Consider the following 25,048-nt stretch of genomic DNA (forward strand, 5'->3'; position numbering starts at 1 on the left):
CTCCCAGTTGGTGCTTTTATTAAAAAAAATTCTGATATACGATACTGTTATCGCAGATCCTCTTTTTCACACGGTACGCATTTGAATTACCTATAAATATAGATATTCGTGAATCGGACGGACGGTAATTTAAAAAATGTACTCATAAATTGAGCTTAATCTCCACAAGTAGTGATTTTTCATCGGGCATAATTGAATTATGTTTTATTATTTGTTGGTGAGTGTGTGTTATACGAATTCTGGTTGAATAAAGGGAGAGACATTAAAAATGAAACCATTTCCCTTTTATTTGGGCATCAATATACTGAATTACACAGAATATACACAAACAAATGAATGGTAAAAATAATCGTATTTTGTTACAAATTACAATTATATGTATTGGGAAAATATAAATAACAAAAGCTTTGTTTTTTAGTACAATTCATATTTTAATACCTGTAGGCATTATATCAAATACAATACACAATATAATATATATTTTTTATAACTAAATATAGATAATTAGAAATACATTACATTTTTACTGAATTTATACGCAGCAAATATTGCCACAAATTTAAGGATTAAATTTAAATTACCTTTGGAAACGAATCTATTATTTAATTAAATTTTATTTTGGGAGCTTTGTCTGCGTTTCGTCGGGTTTTTGTTAAACCAACTAAATAGCTCAAAGTTATTTCAATGGCAAGTGATGAGAAACTTTTACACTTCGTCTCTGTCTGTGTCATAAAAGCTCTGGTACAATCAATTCCCCAAAATATTCTTTTAATGTTTCACTCACTCTCTAAATGTTTTCACTAATTATTCTTACCAAAAATTGTCTGTTTTAAATTTATTCACACAGGGTTGTTGGTCGTAAATAATCGACCTCCAGGAAATCGAATAAAAGTGAGTGTAATTGTTTATATCCGCGTGAAAACAATGTGAATAAACGACATTGGCTTGTTCGTACGTTATACAAATTTAATTTTCGCATCCCCGGGTTGTTTTGAGAGGCTGCTCGCATAAAATACATTTCCTTATGGAATACACTGATTTTATCCGGGCTTGTTTCTATACTTTATATCGAAGAAATTGAAACAATGTTGCATTGAAACACTGATAGATTTGCCCCGTTTGATGCCGGGGTGAAACTGTTACGGGGCATGTTGCAACCAGTTTATTGCATACAATATCCCCGTTTTACAGTCATTGGTTACATATTGATTTTTTTATATGATAGAATGCAGCTAAAATCAAATTCTAAAATATGAGTAACTAGGTAATAATGTACGATATAGAAAGGCGACTTTAAATTGAAATTTGAAAAGGATAAGTTACATATTTCCATTACAATGAGACTGTAAGACATAATTGTTATTATATTAAAATTAAGAAACTAAAATTAACATATAAATAAAAAAATAAATTAATAAGTTAAATTTAAAACATTCTAAAAATATAAATTATAAATTAAAAATTTATTAAAATCTTAATATTAGGAAGCTAAATTATGTTTAAAAATAATTTTAATTAACAAATTAAATTAAATTAAATTGAATTTTAAAAAACCTAAAATTTAAAATATATAAATTAAAAATATTAAATACAAAAAACTTAAAATTAGTAAAAAAAATTGAAAAATTTAAATTAACAAATTGAATTAAGAATAATATATAATTTTTGATAAAAGTTTATAAAATTTAAAAGAATAAATATATATTGAAATTAGGAAATTAGAATTGAAAATTTAAATCGAAAAAATTAATTAATAAATAACTTAAAAAATCTTAAAATTAGAAATTTAAATTAATTAAATTTTAAAAATTAAATTAAAAAAATAAATAAAATTTAAATAACTAAAATTAAAAATAAATAAATTATTAAGTTGAATTTTACAAAAACTTAAAATTAAAATAAATAAATTAAAAATATTAGGTTAAACATAAAAAAATTAAAATTAATAAAATTAATTTATAAAATTTTGAAAAATTAAAATTATTAAAATAAATTATATTAAAAGAAAAATAATTAAAAAATTATAATAATAAAATATCCTTGATAATTGTTTTTATGTTAAAATTAAGAAATTAGAATTGACAATATAAATTCTAAAAATAATAAACACAAATAAATAAATTTTTTAATAATTTAAATAAATCATAAAAAATCTAAAAATTAAAATAAATAAATTAAGAAAAATTAGATTAATATACTTAAAAAATTAGTAATTTATATTCATAAAATTTTGAAAAATTAAAATTAGCAAATTGAATTAAGAATAAAATAAGATTTGTTTTAAATTTAAATATTTAAAATCAATAAATTATATTAAAAGAAATACAATTATAAAAATTTATAAAATTTAACAACATAAAATTTCGTTAAACATGCTATGAGATTATAAAAATTCCTCCCTGATAATTGTTATTATAATAAAATTAATAAATTAAAAGTGAAAATTTAAAATAAAAAAAGAATTAAATTAATAAGTTAAATTTAAAAAATTCTAAAAATAAACATAAAATAAAAATAAATTAAACTTAAAAAATATTAAAATTAATTGATTAATAAATATAAAAAATAAACAAATAAAATTAAATTTAAAAAAATAAATAAATTATTAAGTTGTATTTTAAAAAATTTAAAAATTGAAAATATTAAGTTTACATAAAAAACTTAAAATTAGTCATTTAAATTTATAAAATTTTGAAAATTAAAATTATCAAATTGAATTAAGAATAAAATAAAGTTTGTAATTTCAATCTAAAAATTTTTAGATTAATACAATTTTTTTTTAATTAAAATCAAAAAATTATATTAAAGGAAATACAATTCGTAAAAAAAATTATAAATAATAGATAAAAAATCTCAGATAAAATTACTTAATAATTATTAATGACATTATTATAATATCGAAAAAGAGACATTGTAAATACAATTTAATGAAAATCGTAAAGCGGCTTACTAAATAAAAAACGTGAATTTAGTTCAATAATGAAGGATTTGCAAAATATTTAATCAGCAACTAATAAAGAGCTTCACTACGAAGACTTATTTTTAAGGACACTATAGAAAGGAGATTTAAAGATGACTATTTTATAAAAAAAGTTTTTGTTATCCAATATTAATCTTAATTTTTTCAATATTTCAATATTTAAAATATAAAAATTATCTTGTATTAATTTGAGGTAATTTAGCAAAAATTCTTGTGATGGAAAAATTATAAAACATTGAATCCAAAGCTTACAGAGACTTACACAGAATTTTAAATAATTTCAGGTATTTGTTTCCAAAAGCTCAGCATATGTTTATTTGTTTAATGATAAATTATATAAAAAAGCAAAGAAAGTAAAGCAAATTTCAAAATAAAAATTGTTAATTAATTAAAAAATGTCTCCTTTTTATTTTACTTTACAAATGAAACATATCTACACATTTTACAATGAAATAATACTGTTATTTTAATGCAAGTAGGATTTTATGTATTTCTTCTAATTCCAGATAAGCTTATCGTTAAATTAATAAAACCGGAAACCCAAACGTCATAAACCGTTTAAAATTCCGCAATAAAACGTCGCATTAAACTTCCCCGGATGCATCCGGCTTATCAAGCATTCAAAGAAATTGCACCCCCGTCACGACGACCGCCTTAATAAACCCATAGGGCTACGTGTTTACACCCGAACCTGATCGCACACCTCTAAACTTTTAAAAGACAATGCAAAAAAGCTCCCCGGAGCAATTGGGAAGTGGAAAAACGAGACGAGCGGCCCCGTTCGCCAAGTTGTAAACCATCCTCTGTGGCCCATTACGGCGGACGCGTCGTGAGCGTCGATTTGTCAAATGCGATTTGCGGGTAACGGGATAACCGCTCGGGAACGGTCGTCGGCCGGTCACCCGTCCGTTATTTGGGATTCGCGACGCGTTTTTCGGGGGACATTTGCACGCGGTTTTGTTTTCGTTGGGGGTGCGAAAACGCACGGCGATATTTATGGGTTCAGGCATCTAGTTTATGGGAGCTGTGCGAGGTATGGGTGTTGATATGGTCTTGAATTATTGGTTGTTTTGGCTTGTTTTGTACATAATCTTGGTGTGTTAATCTGGCCATAAATAGGCTGCTTTGCCATAATCATATTTTGAGCATACATAGCATAAATTGTCAGGGACATTTGGCAAAATTAAAATAGTAAATACTGACTTAATGAAAATTAGACATTTTTGATTTACAGATGATTTATTTTGAAATTGAATTTTTTTATTTTAAAATGTTTCAGAAAAAATTTCTTTGCTCTTTTTATTTAATTATTTTAATTTTAATATGTGGTATTTATTTATATTTTAATATGAAAAAGGAGGAAACACTAAAAATGTAAATACTGTCCTAATAAAATTTTAACCTTTTCTAGAGTCTAAGATTTACTCTTTAGTATCATTTTAATTTTGAAAGTTTTCAGGAAAGTTCTACTCTTATCAGCAGCATCTTATTTGTTTTAAATTTTTTCAGGAAAGTTTCTCTTACTCTTTTCATATAATTTAATTTTAATACGTAATATTTATTTATATTTTAATATGTAAATACTGTTCTAATAAAATTTTGACATTTTTAATTAAGTTTTAATCTTTAAAATCATTTTTATTTCAAAATTTTTCAGGAAAGTTTTCCTTGCCCTTTTCATATAATTTAATCATTTAATTTTAATATATATTATTTATATATATTTTAATATGAAAAAGTAGGAATCATTCAAAATTTAAATACCAATCTAAACAAATTTTGATATTTTCTGGAGATTAAGTTTTACTCTTTAGCATCATTTCTATTTTAAAATTTTTCATGAAAGTTTTACTATTTAGCATCATTTTTTATTTTAAAATTTTTCAGGAAAGTTTTCCTTGCTCTTTTCATATAATTTAATTATTTAATTTTAATATATAATATTTATTTATATTTTAATATGAAAAAGCAGGAATGACTCAAAATTTAAGTAGTGATCTAATAAAATTTTGACATTTTTAAGAGATTAAGTTTTAGTCTTCAGCATCATTTTTATTTTGAAATTTTTCAGGAAAGTTTTACTCTTTAGCATCATTTTTATTTTAAAATTTTTCACTAAAGTTTTTCTTATTTTTTTCATATAATTTAATTATTTAATTTTAATATTTAATATTTATTTATATTTTAATATGAAAAAGCAGGAAACAGACAAAATTTAAGTACTGGTTTAATAAAATTTTGACATTTTTTAGAGATTAAGTTTTACTCTTCAGCTTCATTTTTATTTTGAAAATTTTCAGGAAAGTTTTACTCTTTATAATCATTTTTATTTTAAAATTTTTCAGGAAAGTTTTTCTTACTTTTTTCACATAATTTAATTATTTAATTTTAATATATAATATTTATTTATATTTTAATTTGAAAAAGCAGGAATCACTCAAAATTTAAGTACTGATCTAATAAAATTTTGACATTTTCTAAAGATTAAGTTTTACTCTTGGGCATCATTATTATTTCGAAATTTTTCAGGAAAGTTTTACTCTTTATAATCATATTTATTTTAAAATTTTTCAGGAAAGTTTTCCTTGCTCTTTTCATATAATTTAATTATTTAATTTTAATATATAATATTTGTTTATATTTTAATATGAAAAAGCAGGAATGACTCAAAATTTAAGTACTGATCTAATAAAATTTTGACATATTCTAAAGTTTATGTTTTACCCTTTAGCATCATTTTTATTTTGAAATTTTTCAGGAAAGTTTTATTTTTTATCATTTTATTTTATAATTTTTCAGGAATGTTTTTCTTACATTTTTTCATATAATTTATAATATTTATTTATATTTTAATATGAAGAAGTAGGAATACTCAAAATTTAAATACTAATTTAGAAGTTTTACTCTTTAACATCATTTTAGTTTTAAATTTTTCAGGAAAGTTTTACTCTTTAGATCATTTTTATTTTAAAAATTTTCAGGAAATTTTTTCTTAATCTTTTTATATAATTTATTTATTTAATTTTAATATATAATATTTATTTATATTTTAATATGAAAAGGGAAGAAAAATGTAAATAACTTAATAAAATTTTGGCATTTTCTAGAGATGTTTTACTCTTCAGCATCATTTGAATTTTCCTTGTTCTTCGAAGGTAACATTACTAGATCAAAGTTTTTTCGCGTATCCAACATAATCTCTCCCGGCATAATTTCCACCGTCAATAAAACGCGAAACATCTCGGAGTGCCCATTCGTCGAACTTCAAAACTTACGTCAGACTATACCTCCGCTTATGTCTAATGTGTGCTAATGCATTTGGCCCAGAACCCCTTGAGTGGGTCGTTTCTTTTTCATCTGGCGAACGCCCTCCGACAGCATAAACTGTATATAACTCGCAATCAGGCAGTGGCACTGGCTTTGTGTGCGTGTGAAGTGGTTATTGAGGAGTTATTCGTTTCCCTGTCCTTTTCGTCCCGGCAAGAGGACGTCCTTTGACGTTTGATAAGTCGCACGGCACATTTGCCGCTGCCGTTAAATTTACAACATTTTCTCGTCACAAAAGCCCGTCAAGGGGAATTTAATTTGGCTGGAGTACAGGTAAATACGTCTTAGGTTGGGGGCTGTTAATTGTTTGGGTTTTTTGCTAATAACTCCTCAATTGGGTCAAAAGCAGTTACCTCATTTTACCTTACGTATTATATTTTTGTCTCAATGCGTCAGATTAACTGGATACAGAATTAAATTGAACTGGGACAATTGCTCCAACTTTAGACACATCAGTAAATGGTGCTTTTAAAAGCTTCAATTTTTGATGTTATGGCCCAATGTTCTTTTTACACTTTTTGACTAAAAACATTAATTAGTCCTGGCTCACATGAAACATAACAAATCGATAATGTTGATGCTTCAGGCTTATTAATAAATCACTGAAGTACATTTTTGAATTGAGCTTCCAGGATTGGTTGCCATGCCATTTGTGAGCAAAAATTCCCTGTTTTGTCAGAACAGTCGAACATTAATTGGGAAACTTATAAATTTCCTAAGAAAAATTATAATGTGCCCGTTGTGTACTTTGTCCCTTGTTACTCTACACGAGTACAAACAGGGAATTATTTTAATATCAAGTTCGTTACATGCTGCGGTTCCGAAGAACAATGAACCAATTTGAAATTTGGTTGGATATACGGGTTAACTTACATTTTGAAGTAAATAATTATGCGTTACTGGAACTTGAACAATAACACTATGATTTTATCATCGGAAAACCAATTAAATGTCTGTGTAAGCTGTGTTTTATGTAATGATTTAATATTTTAATATCAAGATGTCACTAAGTTTTAAATTAAAGTCGTTAAAACATTTAAAATTTATGATTCCTGTCTGAAAGACAGATTACAAGCCATATAATAAAATTTCTTATTATAGTAGTTATCTGTTATTATTTTTCATTCTTTTTGATATAAAAGCAGGAAGAAACGTAGACATAGATAAAAACTTGTCACCGAAATTTATATCGAAGTGGAATTTTAGTTATCCATTGTAAAAGGATAATGCGAAATGTCATCGAATCTTATAGGATCATCAATAATTCAGTTTGACTTTGTTAAATTCAATTCTATTTTCTATTGTTTATCTTAAATTCTCTAGATAATGTGCACACAAAATGACATTCCTTGTGTTAACGATTAAAAAGGTTTCCTATTTTTTAAACTTTCATTAATAAATAATAAAAATCATTAATAAAAATAAAAAACTAAACGAAATGATCAGTGGAATAAGTACAACGTAGAAAGGTTATTTAAAATGTAAATAAAAGTAGATTTTCATTCAAATATTTATACTATTTAACTTTATTTATTTTATTGTATCCAATTTTAATCTTTATTGCAATTTAAATGACTCTATTTGTATCGAAAAACCATTTTTATGTTTGATATATCATTTTATTGAACTCATTCATAATTCCCTTTATTTAACATGAATATTTATTTTTTTATTAATAAAAGAATTTTAAACATACCTTCTGATGAATGTGGCATGTTGAAGGATCTCTTGAGGTTTTTCAATATATAATATTTATTTATATTTTAATATGAAAAATCAGGAATCACTTAAAATTTAAGTAAATAAAATTTTGACATTTTCTAGAGATTAAGTTTTACCCTTTAGAATCATTTTTATTTTGAAATTTTTCAGGAAAGTTTTACTCTTTAACATTATTTTTATTTTAAAATTTTTCTGGAAAGTTTTTCTTACTTTTTTCATATAATTTAATTATTTAACTTTAATATATAATATTTATTTATATTTTAATATGAAAAAGTAGGAATCTTTCAAAATTTAAATACTAATTTAATAAAATTTTGACATTTTCTGGAGATTAAGTTTTACTCTTTAGTATCATTTTTATTTTGAAAGTATTCAAGAAAGTGTTACTCTTTATCATCATTTTTATTTTAAAATTTTTCAGGAAAGTTTTTCTTACTTTTTTCAAATAATTTAATTATTTAATTTTAATATATAATATTTATTTATATTTTAATATGAAAAAGTAGGAATCACTCAAAATTTAAATACCTATCCACTAAAATTTTGACATTTTCTAGAGATTAAGTTTTACTCTATAGCATTATTTTTATTTCGAAATTTTTCAGGAAAGTTTTAGTCTTTAGTACCCTTTTTATTTTAAAATTTTTTAGGAAAGTTTTTCTTACTTTTTTCATATAATTTAATTATTTTTATTTTAATATATATTATTTATTTATATTTTAATATGAAAAATAATATTAATTAAAATTCATTAATATAAAATAAAATATCATTAATATAAATAAAAAACTCAACGAAATGATCAGTGGAATAAGTACAACGTAGAAACGTTATTTAAAATGTAAATAAAAGTAGATTCTCATTTAAATATTTATATTATTTATTTTATTGTATCCAATTTTAACCTTTATTGCAATTTAAATAACTCTATTTGTATCAAAAATCCATTTTTTATGTTTGATATTTCATTTTATTCAACTCATTCATAATTCCTTTTATTTAACATGAATATTCATTTTTTATTAATTAAACAATTTTAAACATACCTTCTGATGGATGTGAAATATTGATCCAGGAAATCTTTGGCATGTTGAAGAATCTCTTGAGGTGTTCTGATGTCGTTCCTGCCCGGCTGGGCCATCATACTTCCAAGACAAACCTGGTTGGTACATGTTGTATTCTGTAACAAAAAGTAATTGTTAACGTGGATAGAAAATAAATCTGTAAATGAGTTTGATGTGCTGGATGAACACAGAAAACTTGTGGAACCAACAAATAAACGTAATTAAAAATTGTCCATTCGACCAAACTCTCGTGCCAATTTGGTTGGAAATTATAATATCACTTAAACCGACACAACTAAATGCGGCTTAATTAAAAATAAATTGCTGGCTTATTACACGTGTAATTCAAATTAAAAAAACAACACGTGAATTAAATAACATAATTCCGGGATAATTTGCAATTCAATTATTGAAATAACACGACCCTGTTCGTTATCAAAATAAATCCCTAAAATAAACATAAAATAAAATAATTGATGGTAATTTAACAATGCAAATTTAAATAATGTACGTTTGATTAGTAAATTATCAGGTCGGTGACAAGTTGTCATGTGACAATTTGTCCAGGAAAAATTACACATTTTTTTACACGACACCTTAGACAACGAAAATGCAGTCCCAACATTCAACGCCGCAGATAGAAGCCGATCGACAACTCCTCGCGTTCGAGGAGTACGAAGACTATTTGGACTCCTTGGTTACACCAATGGATCGATGCTACCTGAGGAGTACCCTCGTCTCCAGAACAATAGCAGAATTGGGTTACAGGTGAATAAATGTTTCATATATCATTTCACATCACAAAATGTTTGGTTCTACCGAATCAATTGTATTTAAATTAATCAAATTTAGATTAACAAACGCATGGAAATTGTCGATAATTTAGATGTAAACACATAATGCATAAGCGTGATAATAAAATATGTATGTCGAATTAGCTCAGGGCGTAGCCAATTGAATTGTAATTTATGTAGAGCGTTCATTACTGCGATGAATTGGGATTTAATTAAAATATTTTCAGTTTTTCGCTCACGCAATTTTGGCAAGCGGCATTTTGGCTAGTTTTTTAAAAACGGCCACGCAAATTCGAAGCATGTTTTTAACATATTTGAAAAGTTTAATAAATTACAAAATGAGAAACATTCATGGATTAAATTTTTTGCCATGTTTTAACTCAAATAGATTTTATACAAAGCGGGTCAACAAAAAAATCTGTGGCTTTTTATAAATCATGTAATTGTAATTTCAGGAGTGCCGGCGAGACTTTGACACGTAAACAGTTCAAGAAACGAGTTCAGGCAGTCATCAACTTCTTAACACCTCCATATAAGCCGTACGAGTTAGCCAGCGAATTAGTCACCGATAATGATCCGATATATACTGAACTGGCGATTAGAGAAAGATCCAATCGAGTCGGAATCGTTTCTGTAACAACCTAAACCTTCAACAACCTAATTTCATTTAACCATTAAATCATTATTTCAGACAATTATATTCTTGAGAGTTGTAACAGATGCAGGAAAGGAGTTATCTGGATACATAGATTACAATCACAGATTGACGGTGGAGGACTGGAAGCCTTTCTTCAAGGGTCAACAGAAAATACAGCCAAAACCTTCAGATTTGGGATTTTATCATTGGGGGAAACGAGTTTTGGTCAATGATTCTCTCAACTATAAGGTATTTCTATTAAAGCCATTAATACTCTTTAGAAGCCAGACAGATTATGGTATAGAAATTGGATTTGGTCTGTGTTACTTAAAGTAACAATTCCTTTAAGAATATAAGAATACTTTTTAAAGTACTTCTCATTTAAATGGCATCTTTCAATTGAATTTAATTAAGGATAAAAACACTTGTTTCCTTTACTAAGTGAAACATCACTCAATAAATATTGTACAGTTATAGATTGATGGAGGAGGAATGAAAACCTTTCTTCCAGGGCAACAGAAACTACATTCTAAAACCTTCACTTTGGGTCACTGATTTCCTTAAGTGCAAAGTAATGTCTATTTAAGTGATTAGTACTTAAATGACGACTTCTAATTTGAAAGTTATTATTATTTGGTACTAGCTGGTTGTCTTTGAATCTTCTTTAAGTGTCACCATGTAATGACTCACAAATTGGTCTTTATCACTTAAGGAAACAAGTGTTAACCAACGATTCCCTTAAGAATATAAGTAGAATACCTTCTAAAATACTTCTCATTTAAATGGCATCTTTCAATTGAATTTAAGTCAAGGATAAGAACACTTGTTTCCTTTTCTGAGTGAAACATCACTCAATAAATATTGTAGTCAATTTTCGTTCTAATAGAATAAGATTTGAGGGAATACTCAGATACTGTCTTATCCTAAAAAGGCATGAATTAGACAATTTTGAGAGTAGTCACTGTTTACAGTTATAGATTGATGGAGAAGGAATGAAAACCTTTCTTCCAGGGCAACAAAAACTATATACTAAAACCTTTAATTTTTGGTCACTGATTCCCTTAACTACAAAGTGATGTCTACTTAAGTGATTAGTACTTAAATGACGACTTCTAATTTGAAAGTTATTATTATTTGGTACTAGCTGGTTGTCTTTGAATCTTCTTTAAGTGTCACCATGTAATGACTCACAAATTGGCCTTTATCACTTAAGGAAACAAGTGTTAACCAACGATTCCCTTAAGAATATAAGTACAATACCTTCTAAAATACTTCTCATTTAAATGGCATCTTTCAATTGAATTTAAATCAAGGATAAGAACACTTGTTTCCTTTTCTGAGTGAAACAAAACTCAATAAATATTGTAGTCAATTTTCGTTCTAATAGAATAAGATTTGAGGGAATACTCAGATACTGTCTTATCCTAAAAAGGCATGAATTAGACAATTTTGAGAGTAGTCACTGTTTACAGTTATAGATTGATGGAGAAGGTATGAAAACCTTTCTTCCAGGGCAACAAAAACTATATACTAAAACCTTTAATTTTTGGTCACTGATTCCCTTAACTACAAAGTAATGTCTACTTAAGTGATTAGTACTTAAATGACGACTTCTGATTTGGAAGTTATTATTATTTGGTACTAGCTGGTTGTCTTTGAATCTTCTTTAAGTGTCACCATGTAATGACTCACAAATTGGCCTTTATCACTTAAGGAAACAAGTGTTAACCAACGATTCCCTTAAGAATATAAGTAGAATACCTTCTAAAATACTTCTCATTTAAATGGCATCTTTCAATTGAATTTAAATCAAAGATAAGAACACTTGTTTCCTTTTCTGAGTGAAACATCACTCAATAAATATTGAAGTCAATTTTTGTACCAATAGAATAAAATTTGAGGGGATACTCAGATACAGTCTTTTCCTAAAAAGGTATAAATTAGAAAATTTTGTGAGTAGTCACTGTTTACAGTTATAGATTGACGGAGGAGGAACGAAAACCTTTCTTCCAGGGCAACAGAAACTACACACTAAAACCTTCAGTTTTGGTCACTGATTCCCTTAACAACAAAATAATGTCTACTTAATTGATTAGTACTTAAATGACGTCTTCCAATTTGAAAGTTATTATTATTTGGTACTAGCTGGTTATCATTGAATCTTCTTTAAACATCAACACGTAGTGACTCATAAATCGACCTGTTTCACTTAAGGAAACAAGTGTTATCCAACGATTCCCTTAAGAATACAAGTAGAATACTTTCCAAAATACTTCTCATTTAAAGTGTTTTAATTTAATTTAAATCGGGGATAAGGACACTTAATTCACTTGTATCCTCATCTGTGAGGAGGTTTAAGGGCTGGTTTTCTGGGTGAAACAGAGTAACCCAATAAATCTTGTGGTAATTCCGTATTAATAGGCTTGTAGAAGTTTTAATCGGTTTTTAATATTTTCCTTCAAGTAGGGTAAGATTTAGGAGGATACCCGGATATTGGCTGTTCCAAAAAGGGAATGAATAAAATTAATGTAAGAATTACCCAATTTATTTTATGATGCATTTTAGCCACCTCAGTTTTTGGTAAGGAAATCTTTTGTTAATTTAAAATTTAAATAATTTAATTCACCTAAGTCAGAATTATAATTACCAGAGGTTAACTGAATATTTCTATAAAGTAACAGTATTTGGGAACCATTAATAATCAGTTTCCAATAAATTTTGCTGTTTCCATTTTTTTAAATTAACAATAATTCTATCAAAACATTTAGTGTTGACACAAGTAAGTTCATTAAACATATACAAACGATGGAACTTCAGAAGTTAATCGTGCACATGTCGGTAATTCAATTCGAACATTGCAAACACAAATTAAACTGGTACACGCTAATTTAATTTATATCCCGTAATCACCGACGTCGATGAATTGTCGATGAACGTTTTTATCGCCACCTCGAAAATGCCTCCCCCCATTTCCCATCCGTAATTTACGAAATCGCCTGATATATTGACAGCGGTTTTTAATTTCCGAAGCCCCGAGCCAGAAAAACACGTAACACGTTTAATATGAAAAAAAAAAAAATCGCTTCCGTAAATCCCCCGAAACTAGCGCCCAGAGATAGGGCACGGAAATCATTAAACTTTTTTTCGGGACGTCGATTCGCCACGCGTCTTTGGAGACCGTTGATATGTTTATTAATTGTCGGCTCTGTTTCGGGTGGTAATTGATTCGATTGATTTTTCGTCGCCGTCCCACGCCGCCGTGATTGTTGGGGTTTCACTTTTTGGAGTTTTATTGCCTGTTAAAATTTTATGGGAAGATACGTTCCAAATCGGGATGATCTTGTTTAATATCTGAGGCAGTGAAAATTTACGACGGGGCGGTTGGAACACCGTGGGAAATACATTTATGGCACAGTCGTGTGAATTTTAATCCCTCCTCCGTTTTATACGTACACCTATTTCTGACGTAAGAGGCAAACAAGTATTATATCAAAACTAACAAGTCTCGCAGCTATTATTATGCTAACCTAGATTGTTCAGACAAATACAATCAGTGAATAGGTAACAAATAATTATTATTGTATCTATTTCTCTTCGCAGTGACTCCCTGCCACATAATTTCGGCCGACAATGGGCCGTCCGATAAAAGGATAATGCTCTAATCCCCCGGAACAGGAGACAGTCCGATGACAGGATGTTGGCTTTTTCCCCGGTGTTAGGATCGCGTCGCAAATTTATTATGGTCGAAAGCCAATCGAAAAACGCACGGATATCCGATAAATCAAAACTGTCACGGGGACCGAGTGCCCTCGATTGATTGTGGTCGAACTGTTGATGTAGGGTACTAGAAATATTGTGGTGGCTGATTAAAATTATCCAATATTCATTCATTGCCTTAAATTCATTGTGGGGGGGTCATGTGAATATTCGGCCTTAGGAGGCCCACAATCTGGATTCTTTGCGGCCATAAATCGGGCTGGTGGCGGTTTTATTAAGGGAAAAGTGAGCAATTAATTTGACTTGATGTCGGGCAACATATTTCATAATCGACGTTTAAATATCCTGCTGAAATTCGGGTCCTTATCGCCGGAACATGATATGTTGAAACTTTCGGTTGGGAAGCCGAAATTAATTTGCTTCCAGAAATTAGTTGGCTATATTTTACGTTGAACTCTGATCGAATCTCGCAGCATGCTAATTTACATAAGCAAATTGGAGGCAATGTGTAGCTTTTAAATGGCCGACTTTTGTTAACGAGTTCAGTTCAAACTTTGGACTTAATCAGTTTCTATTGTAATTTTTCGATTGTTTCAGGCTCTAATGGACCCAAGCAAGGGGTTAATATTTCAGAATCGGTTCGATAGAAAAATGATCATTGTTGATCCAGACTCAGATCCAGGTAGCAACACCAGAAAGAAGAGGATTTTTTCAAGACACTACGATCATGTGGTACTTTTCGATCACTTTGTCAGACAGAGAATTTAGTATGATTTTTACCATATTATATGATTTACACTTTTAATTAAATTGTTTTATTTATTTTTAATTTAAAAATTAGAAATAAGGGGAAAAACACATTTTTTAACAATTTTCTAGAAAGAATATTATATTTCTTCGACCCAATAATTTTTTTATAGAATTTGTAAATATTTACATTTTTGTCTAATTATGGACTGACTATAAAAACATAAAATAGTAGCAAATTCTAAAGTAAAGAAGAGCTTTTAAAGTTTGATTTATTTTACACAAGGGTCTTTGCTGAAAATTCTCCACCAAATCTAATTGTAATTTAATCCAAATGTCATAATGCACTTACTGGAATCTTGAATAATGAGTAAATAGTGACACCAGTAGGAAATAAGGATAATTTTAAAGTAAAGAAGAGCTTATAAAGTTTGATTTGTTTTACATGAGGACCTTTGCTGAAAAATATCTTTCAAAACTAATTGAAATTTGAGTCAAAAGTCATAGTGCACTTACTGGATCCTTAAAACATGTATAATGAGTAAACAGTGATATTAGTAGCAAATAAAGACAATTCTAAAGTAAGGAAGAGCTTTTAAAGTTTGATTTGTTTCACACGACGATTTTTGTGGAAAATTATCTTCCAAAACTTATTGAAATTTAATCTAAAAGTTATAGTACACCCACTGAATCCTTGGATTATGTATAGTGAGTAAACACCGATATTAGTAACAAATAAAGATAATTCTAAAGTAAAGAAGAGCTTTTAAAGTTTGATTTATTTTACACAAAGGTCTTTGCTGAAAATTCTCCACCAAATCTTATTGTAATTTAATCCAAATGTCATAATGCACTTACTGGATTCTTGAATAATGAGTAAATAGTGATACCAGTAGGAAATAAGGATAATTTTAAAGTAAAGAAGAGCTTATAAAGTTTGATTTGTTTTACATGAGGACCTTTGCTGAAAAATATCTTTCAAAACTAATTGAAATTTGAGTCAAAAGTCATAGTGCACTTACTGGATCCTTAAAACATGTATAATGAGTAAACAGTGATATTAGTAGCAAATAAAGACAATTCTAAAGTAAGGAAGAGCTTTTAAAGTTTGATTTGTTTCACACGACGATTTTTGTGGAAAATTATCTTCCAAAACTTATTGAAATTTAATCTAAAAGTTATAGTACACCCACTGAATCCTTGGATTATGTATAGTGAGTAAACACCGATATTAGTAACAAATAAAGATAATTCTAAAGTAAAGAAGAGCTTTTAAAGTTTGATTTATTTTACACAAAGGTCTTTGCTGAAAATTCTCCACCAAATCTTATTGTAATTTAATCCAAATGTCATAATGCACTTACTGGATTCTTGAATAATGAGTAAATAGTGATACCAGTAGGAAATAAGGATAATTTTAAAGTAAAGAAGAGCTTGTAAAGTTTGATTTGTTTTACACGAGGACCTTTGCTGAAAAATATCTTTCAAAACTAATTGAAATTTGAGTCAAAAGTCATAACGCACTCACTGGATCCTTAAAACATGTATAATGAGTAAACAGTGATATTAGTAGCAAATAAAGACAATTCTAAAGTAAGGAAAAGCTTTTAAAGTTTGATTTGTTTCACACGACGATTTTTGTGGAAAATTATCTTCCAAAACTTATTGAAATTTAATCTAAATGTTATAGTACACCCACTGAATCCTTGGATTATGTATAGTGAGTAAACACCGATATTAGTAACAAATAAAGATAATTCTAAAGTAAAGAAGAGCTTTTAAAGTTTGATTTATTTTACACAAGGGTCTTTGCTGAAAATTCTCCACCAAATCTTATTGTAATTTAATCCAAATGTCATAATGCACTTACTGAATTCTTGAATAATGAGTAAACAGTGATACCAATAGGAAATAAAGATAATTTTAAAGTAAAGAAGAGCTTATAAAGTTTGATTTGTTTTACACGAGGACCTTTGCTGAAAAATATCATTCAAAACTCATTGAAATTTGTGTCAAAAGTCATAGTGCACTTACTGGATCCTTGAAACATATATAATGAGTAAACAGCAGCATTAGTAGCAAATAAAGACAATTCTAAAGTAAGGAAGAGCTTTTAAAGTTTGATTTGTTTTACATGACGACTTTTGTGGAAAATTATCTTTCAAAACTTGTTGAAATTTAATCCAAAAGTCATAGTGCATCCACTGAATGCTTGAAATATGTATAATGAGTAAACACAGATATTAGTAACAAATAAAGATAATTTTAAAGTAAAGAAGAGCTTTTAAAGTTGAATTTATTTTACACAAGGGTCTTTGCTGTAAATTCTCCACCAAATCTTATTGTAATTTAATCCAAATGTCATAATGCACTTATAGGATCCTTGAATAATGAGTAAACAGCGATATCAGTAGGAAATAAGGATAATTTTAAAGTAAAGAAGAGCTTATAAAATTTGATTTGTTTTACACGGGGACCTTTGCTGAAAAATATCATTCAAAACTCATTGAAATTTGTGTCAAAAGTCATAGTGCACTTACTGGATCCTTGAAACATGTAAAATGAGTAAACAGCGATATTAGTGGCAAATAAAGATAATTCTAATGTAATGAAGAGCTTTTAAAGTTTGATTTATTTTACACAAGGGTCTTTGCTGAAACTTCTCCACCAAATCTCATTGTAATTTAATTCAAATGTCATTATGCACTTACTGAATACTTGAACAATGAGTAAACAGCGATACCAGTAGGGAATAAAGATAATTCTAAAGTAAAGAAGAGCTTATAAAGTTTGATTTGTTTTATACGGGAACCTTTGCTGAAAAATATCTTTCAAAACTCAGTGAAATTTGTGCCGAAAGTCATAGTGCATTTACTGGATCCTTGAAACATGTATAATGAGTATTAGTAGCAAATAAAGATAATTCTAAAGTAAGGAAGAACTTTTAAAGTTTAATTTATTTTACTCGAGAACCTTTGCTAAAAATCTCTTCTAAAACTTATTGAAATTTAATCCAAAATTCATAGTGCACTTATTGTATCCTTGAAACGTGTATAATGAATAGACAGCGATATTAGTAGCAAATAAAGATAATTATATAGTAAAGAAAAACATTTTCAAAACAAATTCTTTTACAAAACTTTTTGAAATTTAACCCAAAGGTTATAGTGCAGTTACTGGATCTTTGAAACATGAAAAATTAGTGCAAAATAAAAACAATTTTAAAGCAAAGGAGAGCTTCTCTTAAATTTGATATTATCCACATGAAAACTTTTCTTAAAACTTAAATTTTTCCTTTACCTTTATCCTTTTAAAGCTTAATCCTAAAAACGTAATGCACTAAATAAAACTTAAAAATATGTATAAACGAGAAACTACTGATATAAGTATCAAATAAAAAGAATCATAATATAAGAAGGAGTTTTTTAAATTTAATTTGTTTCACACGAGAACTTTAAATAAAAATTGACTAACAAAATTTATTAAAACTTAATAAATCTAAGACTCATAGTGCACCTACTAGAACCTTGAAACCGATATAATGAGGATGGCACGACAAGTTGTCATACACTAAATTAAACCCATAATTGTATAATTTACAAGCCCATTATAAATAATTGGAGACTCTTTATTGTGATAGATTTTGTGATTTCACTGATGAATCAGCATTGAGGAAATAAAACAATTAATTTATCAAGTTCGGGTCACGTAAACAATACCTATAATTACTAATTCACACGTTATTCCCCAAAACAAACCACGCAAGGTGCCAATGTAAACCGCAGCACGTACCATCCCATTTCCCTAAATAAAGTGCACCACATCCTCATGCGGTTTTTACGGCACCCAAGACCAAGAGCCCGACGTCTCGGTTCGGCGTACGTGACATAACACACAACGACCCGTACAAACTGGAATTTCGGGAGGTTCACCGTTTTCGCTAAAACGGGAATCCTGATGAGCGCGCTGTGTGTCCGGATTAGTTCATAATTCCGTGTAAACTTCCAAGAAATGTGCCGGGCGAACGTTGTCGCGTGCATGTAAAAGATGTTGACCGAAGTACAATGCGAGATGTAACGGCGTCAAAAATGTTTACGGTCGTCGCGGGGGCGGCCTTTAAAATTCTCTAATGTCGACGGAACGAACTTAAAGCCTTTGTTGATCCGGTTCTGCACTCTTAAACCCGCACCAAAACGTCCGGGTTTTCTTAGACAATTGAGAGTTATGTGACGTTTAACGTTTGCTGGTTCCGTTTATGGTTTTTGTTGGGGCGTATATTTTTACTTTATATTTACAAATATGTGCTTGCTCACCCTTTAAGTAGCCACATAGGTATTATATACCTAAATATTTGTCACAGAGATATACGTATTTGATACGGGTATGGAATATTTGGGTTGATTGGCAAATTTTATTGAATATAAAATAAATATAAAGACCACTTCTAGTTCCCACATAAATATCGTTTAACGGATTATTTTATGCGATTGTAATTAATAACATCGTTAAAATTTTACGTACTCCGCCAATAATTCGAATATTTATAGGCGATAAAATTAGTTATTAAAAATGTCGTAACAGTTGTAGATTAGATTAATGTTTGGTATGCTATCAATAAATTTGTTCTGCACGAACGGTTCTTGATTAAAGTTTAACAACACGAACTGTAAGATTGACTCCGGACACTATAAAACACTAAATATTTACTATGTACAAAATAATTTCTTACCTCGCTTATTCCCGTGTCATATAACGTGTCATAAACATCCTTGTTTTTGTCCTGGTGATTTTTGCAACAAATTGCCCGCTTTCTTGGCTTGAACTGACATCTTCTAACGTTCTGATCGTCATTGTTATGTGGCGGTTTATCAACCAGGTCAGTTTCACCGGTCATCTTAATTATTATTTGTTTAAGGTAAATAAATGGCTGGAAATAATAAAAAATAAAAATAAAAACAAAACAAAAAAATTACATAAATAGCTTTAACAACTCAAGTAAAGTCGAAAACAAATATAACAAAATAAATTGCACTTAATGTATGAACTTTTAGTCATAGTTTATACAAAATTAAAATTATCTAGCAATAAATATGAATAATATTTATATTATTTATTATATTTGTATTGCAAAATGTTTCTGCGTTAATAAACTTATTTCACGGAAGTACTAATTTTCCAAATATGATATGATTTATCTATTAAACAAATAAAATTAAATAGAAAAATTTATATGTGTTATAAACACAAATTATACAGTTCTTAATTATTTATAGAAATCTATATACCATATTATTTATATAAAAAATAATCTTTTATTATATTTATACAAATTTTAAAAATAAAATAAATTTAAAACAATTTAATTTAAAAATATGTTTTTATTATAAATATTTTAATATTATAATAATATTAATATTAAAAATTTAGTTTATCAATTGTTTTTGCTCTAAAAATCACAATTTTTCTTGAACTATTAAAGATAAATTATGAAGTAAATTTATTAGTTTAATAAATTTACAAATTACAGAAAAAAATCCTTTAAAATATCTATTATTAAATTAAATTATTAAATATTAATAAATATTATTAAATTAAATTAAAATAATAATAATAGATTAATTGTATTTATAAAATATTTTATTTATATCAAGAAAACCATTTTTATTGATAAATTTTAAAAAATAAAATAGAAAATTATATATTACATTTAATGAAAACTATTTTTATTTTTTTTATATATATTTTTAGTATAAATATTATTAGTATTTTTTAACTATTCATAATTAAAAGAAAAAAATATATATTTAATATATTAATCTCGTAAATAAAATAAAAAAAAATAATTATATACAAAATACAATAATTAATTAAATTAAAAGAAAATTTGATAAATTAAGAATATGTTTGAAAATTATATGGTATATTTATTACATTAAATAAATTCACAATTCACAGAAAAAAAGATTTTAAATATTTTTGAAAATTAAATCAAATAAATTTATAAAACATATTAAATTTTCTGATATAAAACTATTTTTATTTTTTTTTTGTTTAAATTTTAATAATAAAATAAAAATAAAACACAACTTAAAAATTTAATTTTAGTATATATATTCATAGTATTTATTTATCAATTTTTTAACCATTCCCAATTTTTGTATCTAAAATCAACAATTATTCTCTTTAACTATTCACAATTTTATAGAAAATATAATGTAAATATTTTATTGAAATATTGATTATTTTTTAATTAAATTAATAAAATAATGATAAATTAAGAATATACTTGAGAACATTGACATTTTGTATTAATAAATTTTAGAAAATAAAATAAAAAATTACATATTATATTTGGTAAAAACTATATTTATTTTTTTATAAAATTTTTTATAATAATATAAAATAATACAATTTAACTTAAAAATATATTTTCAGTATTAATATTGTTAGTATTTTTTAACTATTCTTAATTAACTAAAAAAATATATATTTTTAATATATTGTGTAAATAAAATAAAAAAAAATTAATTATATACAAAATAATACAGTATTTCATTAAAATATTGAGTTTTTTAAATTAAATTAAAATAAAAATATTGATAAATTAAGAATATGCTTGAAAATGTTAAATATAAATTATAAGTATATTTATTATAATTAATAAATTCATAAAGTACAAAAAAAACAAAGAAAATTAATCAGGTAAATTAAATTTTATAAATAAATAAGTAATTAGTTATATACAAATACAAAGTAAATATTTTTAAAATATTATTATCAGCAATTTTAATTTTTATAAAAATCTAATAAATTATTAATTTAGATTAAACTTAATACGATTAAAATTATCTATCACATTAAATTTTTAACAAAAATATTAAATATATATTCCTAGTTATATAAAAAAATATATTTATATAAATAGTAAATATCTATTCGTAATCGTCTCTCTTATTATTAGAAATTAATTTAACAATTTAGGACTACATTTAGTGAGAAGAAAATAATAAAAAAACAAAAAATATAATAATTAGTACCTTGTTTTAAAAATATGCTGCTTCACAACAATTCACTTAACAATTAATTAGCAACACAAATATGTCCGTGTACGTGAACTTCCACAAGAACTTTAAATTTGCACCCGAGGAACTCAATAGTTTTATACCACCACGGTCGCGTTCCGCCTAATTATCATGGGAATTAGTGAGTAAACCGATATAAAATAGGTATTTCACTGACGTGAATTTTCCATATTGTTTATCAACGCACCTACCCCCACTACAAAATTTCATATTTTTCATCTTGCTAATTATTCCTGCTAAATCAGCCAACGGATTCACATCTTCTGGACAGTGTTTGTAAATAAAATGTCCAAGTTGGTTTTTATCTCGACGACTTTGACCTATACAAGAAGAATCGATTTTGGTTTCCGATTCCGTTATTCGCACGACAATGAAATTATTATTTATGTTTCTGTAGTATTTATTCATAATTTAATATAAACTTCCAAGTCAAATTAATTTTTAATTTACAGCGTTATAAAGTTAGTTAATTACTATCGACTAATCTTATTAAATATTATAATTAATTTTTCTTCATAGTCTTAGAATTAGGTACACAATAAACAAGAAACCACACCTTAGATTATATATAAATGTTTATATGCTCATTAAATATACAAACACAAGTAAAATTTGAAATATTTTATATAAATAATCAAAACTAATTAAAAGTACTCAATAAAAACTTACTTTAAAAGCGAAATCTTGTCAATTTATAAAATAACTTAAATAAAACACTACACAACGAATTAAAATCACATTTAGGTTTTGACAGACGAATGTGCTGTCGAATATGTAATTTTTTAGGACAAAACAGTATACAGGAGGCTTATTATTATTTTATTATTGTAGATAGAAGTTATATTACTTATAGAAAAGTATTAATGAATAAATTATAAATAAATTATTTGATATATCAGTAAAAATAAGGAAAATAGATATACAACTAATAATTAACTATAATTGGTGTATAATTAGTTAGTTATTGAAGTAATGTCTATTTTTTTATTAGACATTCATTTAATGAAGTCACTATTATGATTTTTCCTATTTTTGAATATAAATTATTCGATAAATCAGTCAAAATTAGGAAAATGGGAAAATGATTATGTTTTTTTAACATTTAAATATAAAACAATAAAAATTTGAAGTGGATTTAAGTTTTAATAATAAAAAAAAATTGACAAAAAAATAGCTTGTTGTTTCAATATTTTTGCTATGAATTTACGAGTAAGGAATATTTACATTTGTTATATATTTTACAAACAGTAACACTAAAACATTTACTTTACCTATATGTCAGAGTAGAGGTCATGACAAATTTATTTACCAAACGAATTATATAAAAAAATTTTAAATATTTGTGAAACTTTGCACTTTACCCTTTTATAAATTCAGATTAATACTTGTGATGGAATGAAATAAACTAAATCCTTATTTATATATTTTATTCTAAAAATAAAAAAATTCTTAGTAAGATTAGTACATTGTAATTAATTAATTAACTAATGGAACAAATTTGGAAAGTAGTATTATTAGAATAGTATTTATTTTATTTATTTAAAAAATCACTTCAATAAAGCTTTGAAAACTTAATGATACACAGTAAATAATTTTTAATTCGTGCACGTCAAGTGGTTAAGTTCCTTTGCAATAACAATTGTATTAAACGCAAATAAAAATTGTTTGATTTATAAAAATATATACAGTGGTTTTGGTTACGTAAACCATCGTGAAAAAGATCACAGATGTGTAAATTATGCACGAACAATTAACAATCTTTTCCCAGAATCATTTTTCTATCGCCAAACGAAAACTGAAAGACACACCCATCAACTCTCATGTCAAGACATAATTATCCGGGCAGGACGTGGAAATGTTATTTATTTTGATAAAAACGATTCAATGTGTTTGTTGTCTGCACGCTGAAATTTGTCGGCGTATAATGGTGTTTCAGCGGTCGGTTTTCGACCGCGTCCCATTATTCTGAGACAACGAAATCATCAATTTCTTTTTCAATTTATCTTTTCGCCGCACCGAGCCGACGCGATGAATGAAACATTTTTTTACAATCCGACCTTAATTACTAATTGGCATAAATGGTCGACTGATTATAAGACCCGCAGCTCCTTCCAATTTTGGCATTAGTGACAGACGTAGCGGGTCTGGGATTGAGGGGGGTTTTATCTCCCCCGACAATTTTTGTGATTCGCGAAACATAATTGAGGCGGATTTGAGCGATGTGAATACACAATTTTGGAAGTACCTACGTACGAAACCTGATTACAATTCAAATCACTTTGATCACCACAAACAAAATCAAACAAATCGAATCGAAACTTTAACTGTTTAAATATAGCGTGGTTCATTGTTTTTGTTTCAGCAGCATATAATTCTTGTTTAATTAATATCCATTTATAACTACGTTTTGAAATTGAAAGTGTATTTTTAATTGTGAAAATTCTGTTACAATCCAATTTCATATATTTTGAAAATCTATTTGTCTACAATATGAATAGAAAATATGAAAAATGGGAGAAATATTAATATAAATTATTACATAACATACAACGTTATGCAGATTCTTTGAATTGAACCTGCGTTAGTACAATTATGTCGTGAATCACAAGTTTATTAATGTTGAATCATTTGAAAGTATTTAAAATAACATAATTTTATTAAATTTTCAAAATATCTATTTTCTTAAGATTTATATTTTTTGAAATTCTTTGGAACTTTTAAAACTTCAATTATTATTATATATTTTGTAACAAGTATCTATGTTAATTAGAAATAACTTAAAATTCTTTATTTCCAGTTGAAAATACTTTTTCAAATAATTCAATGAGAAATTTTGCAGTATTCAGATTTTTGAACTTTTAGAATCTTTCAATTTTTTGAAACTGAATATTTATATATAAAATATTTTATAAATTTTAAAATTTCAGTTCCTTAGATTAATTTCTTTGTGGTAAGAATTTGTATCTATTATATCT

At 26.7% G+C, this 25,048-nt stretch overlaps 2 protein-coding genes across 6 annotated transcripts in view; one reads left to right on the forward strand and one right to left on the reverse strand.

Annotated features, from left to right (window-relative positions):
* Positions 1 to 22,830, reverse strand: part of LOC109603629 (nitric oxide synthase-like protein) — a 79,828-nt gene extending 56,998 nt beyond the window's left edge. For 2 of the 5 annotated variants that reach the window (XM_020020120.2, XM_049968137.1), the window contains exons 1-3: positions 22,743 to 22,830; positions 19,721 to 19,918; positions 9,079 to 9,212 (exon numbers count right to left, since the gene is read on the reverse strand). In XM_020020120.2, the coding sequence (XP_019875679.1) occupies positions 9,079 to 9,212; positions 19,721 to 19,885 (299 nt within the window). In that variant the 5' untranslated portion in view covers positions 19,886 to 19,918; positions 22,743 to 22,830. Of the gene's footprint in view, positions 1 to 9,078; positions 9,213 to 19,720; positions 19,919 to 22,028; positions 22,177 to 22,260; positions 22,394 to 22,742 lie in introns of those variants that run through there. The other 3 variants (XM_020020119.2, XM_049968135.1, XM_049968136.1) reach the window with 3 other exon arrangements.
* LOC109603631 (cilia- and flagella-associated protein 299-like) lies at positions 9,636 to 15,054 on the forward strand. The gene is made up of 4 exons (XM_020020124.2): positions 9,636 to 9,864; positions 10,346 to 10,523; positions 10,582 to 10,776; positions 14,842 to 15,054. The coding sequence occupies exons 1-4, from the start codon at positions 9,707 to 9,709 to the stop codon at positions 15,010 to 15,012; spliced, it is 702 nt and encodes a 233-aa protein (XP_019875683.2). The 5' UTR covers positions 9,636 to 9,706; the 3' UTR covers positions 15,013 to 15,054.
* Positions 22,831 to 25,048: the final 2,218 nt, after the last annotated feature.

This window comes from Aethina tumida, chromosome 5 (assembly GCF_024364675.1).
Source record: "Aethina tumida isolate Nest 87 chromosome 5, icAetTumi1.1, whole genome shotgun sequence".
NCBI lineage: Eukaryota > Metazoa > Arthropoda > Insecta > Coleoptera > Nitidulidae > Aethina > Aethina tumida.

Bases quoted from the DNA above. Each gene is read 5' to 3' on its own strand.
- LOC109603631 (XM_020020124.2), top strand. From the start codon at position 9,707: ATGCAGTCCCAACATTCAACGCCGCAGATAGAAGCCGATCGACAACTC. The intron at 9,865-10,345 runs GTGAATAAATGT...TTGTAATTTCAG, and splicing joins ATAGCAGAATTGGGTTACAG to GAGTGCCGGCGAGACTTTGA. The intron at 10,777-14,841 runs GTATTTCTATTA...CGATTGTTTCAG, and splicing joins ATGATTCTCTCAACTATAAG to GCTCTAATGGACCCAAGCAA.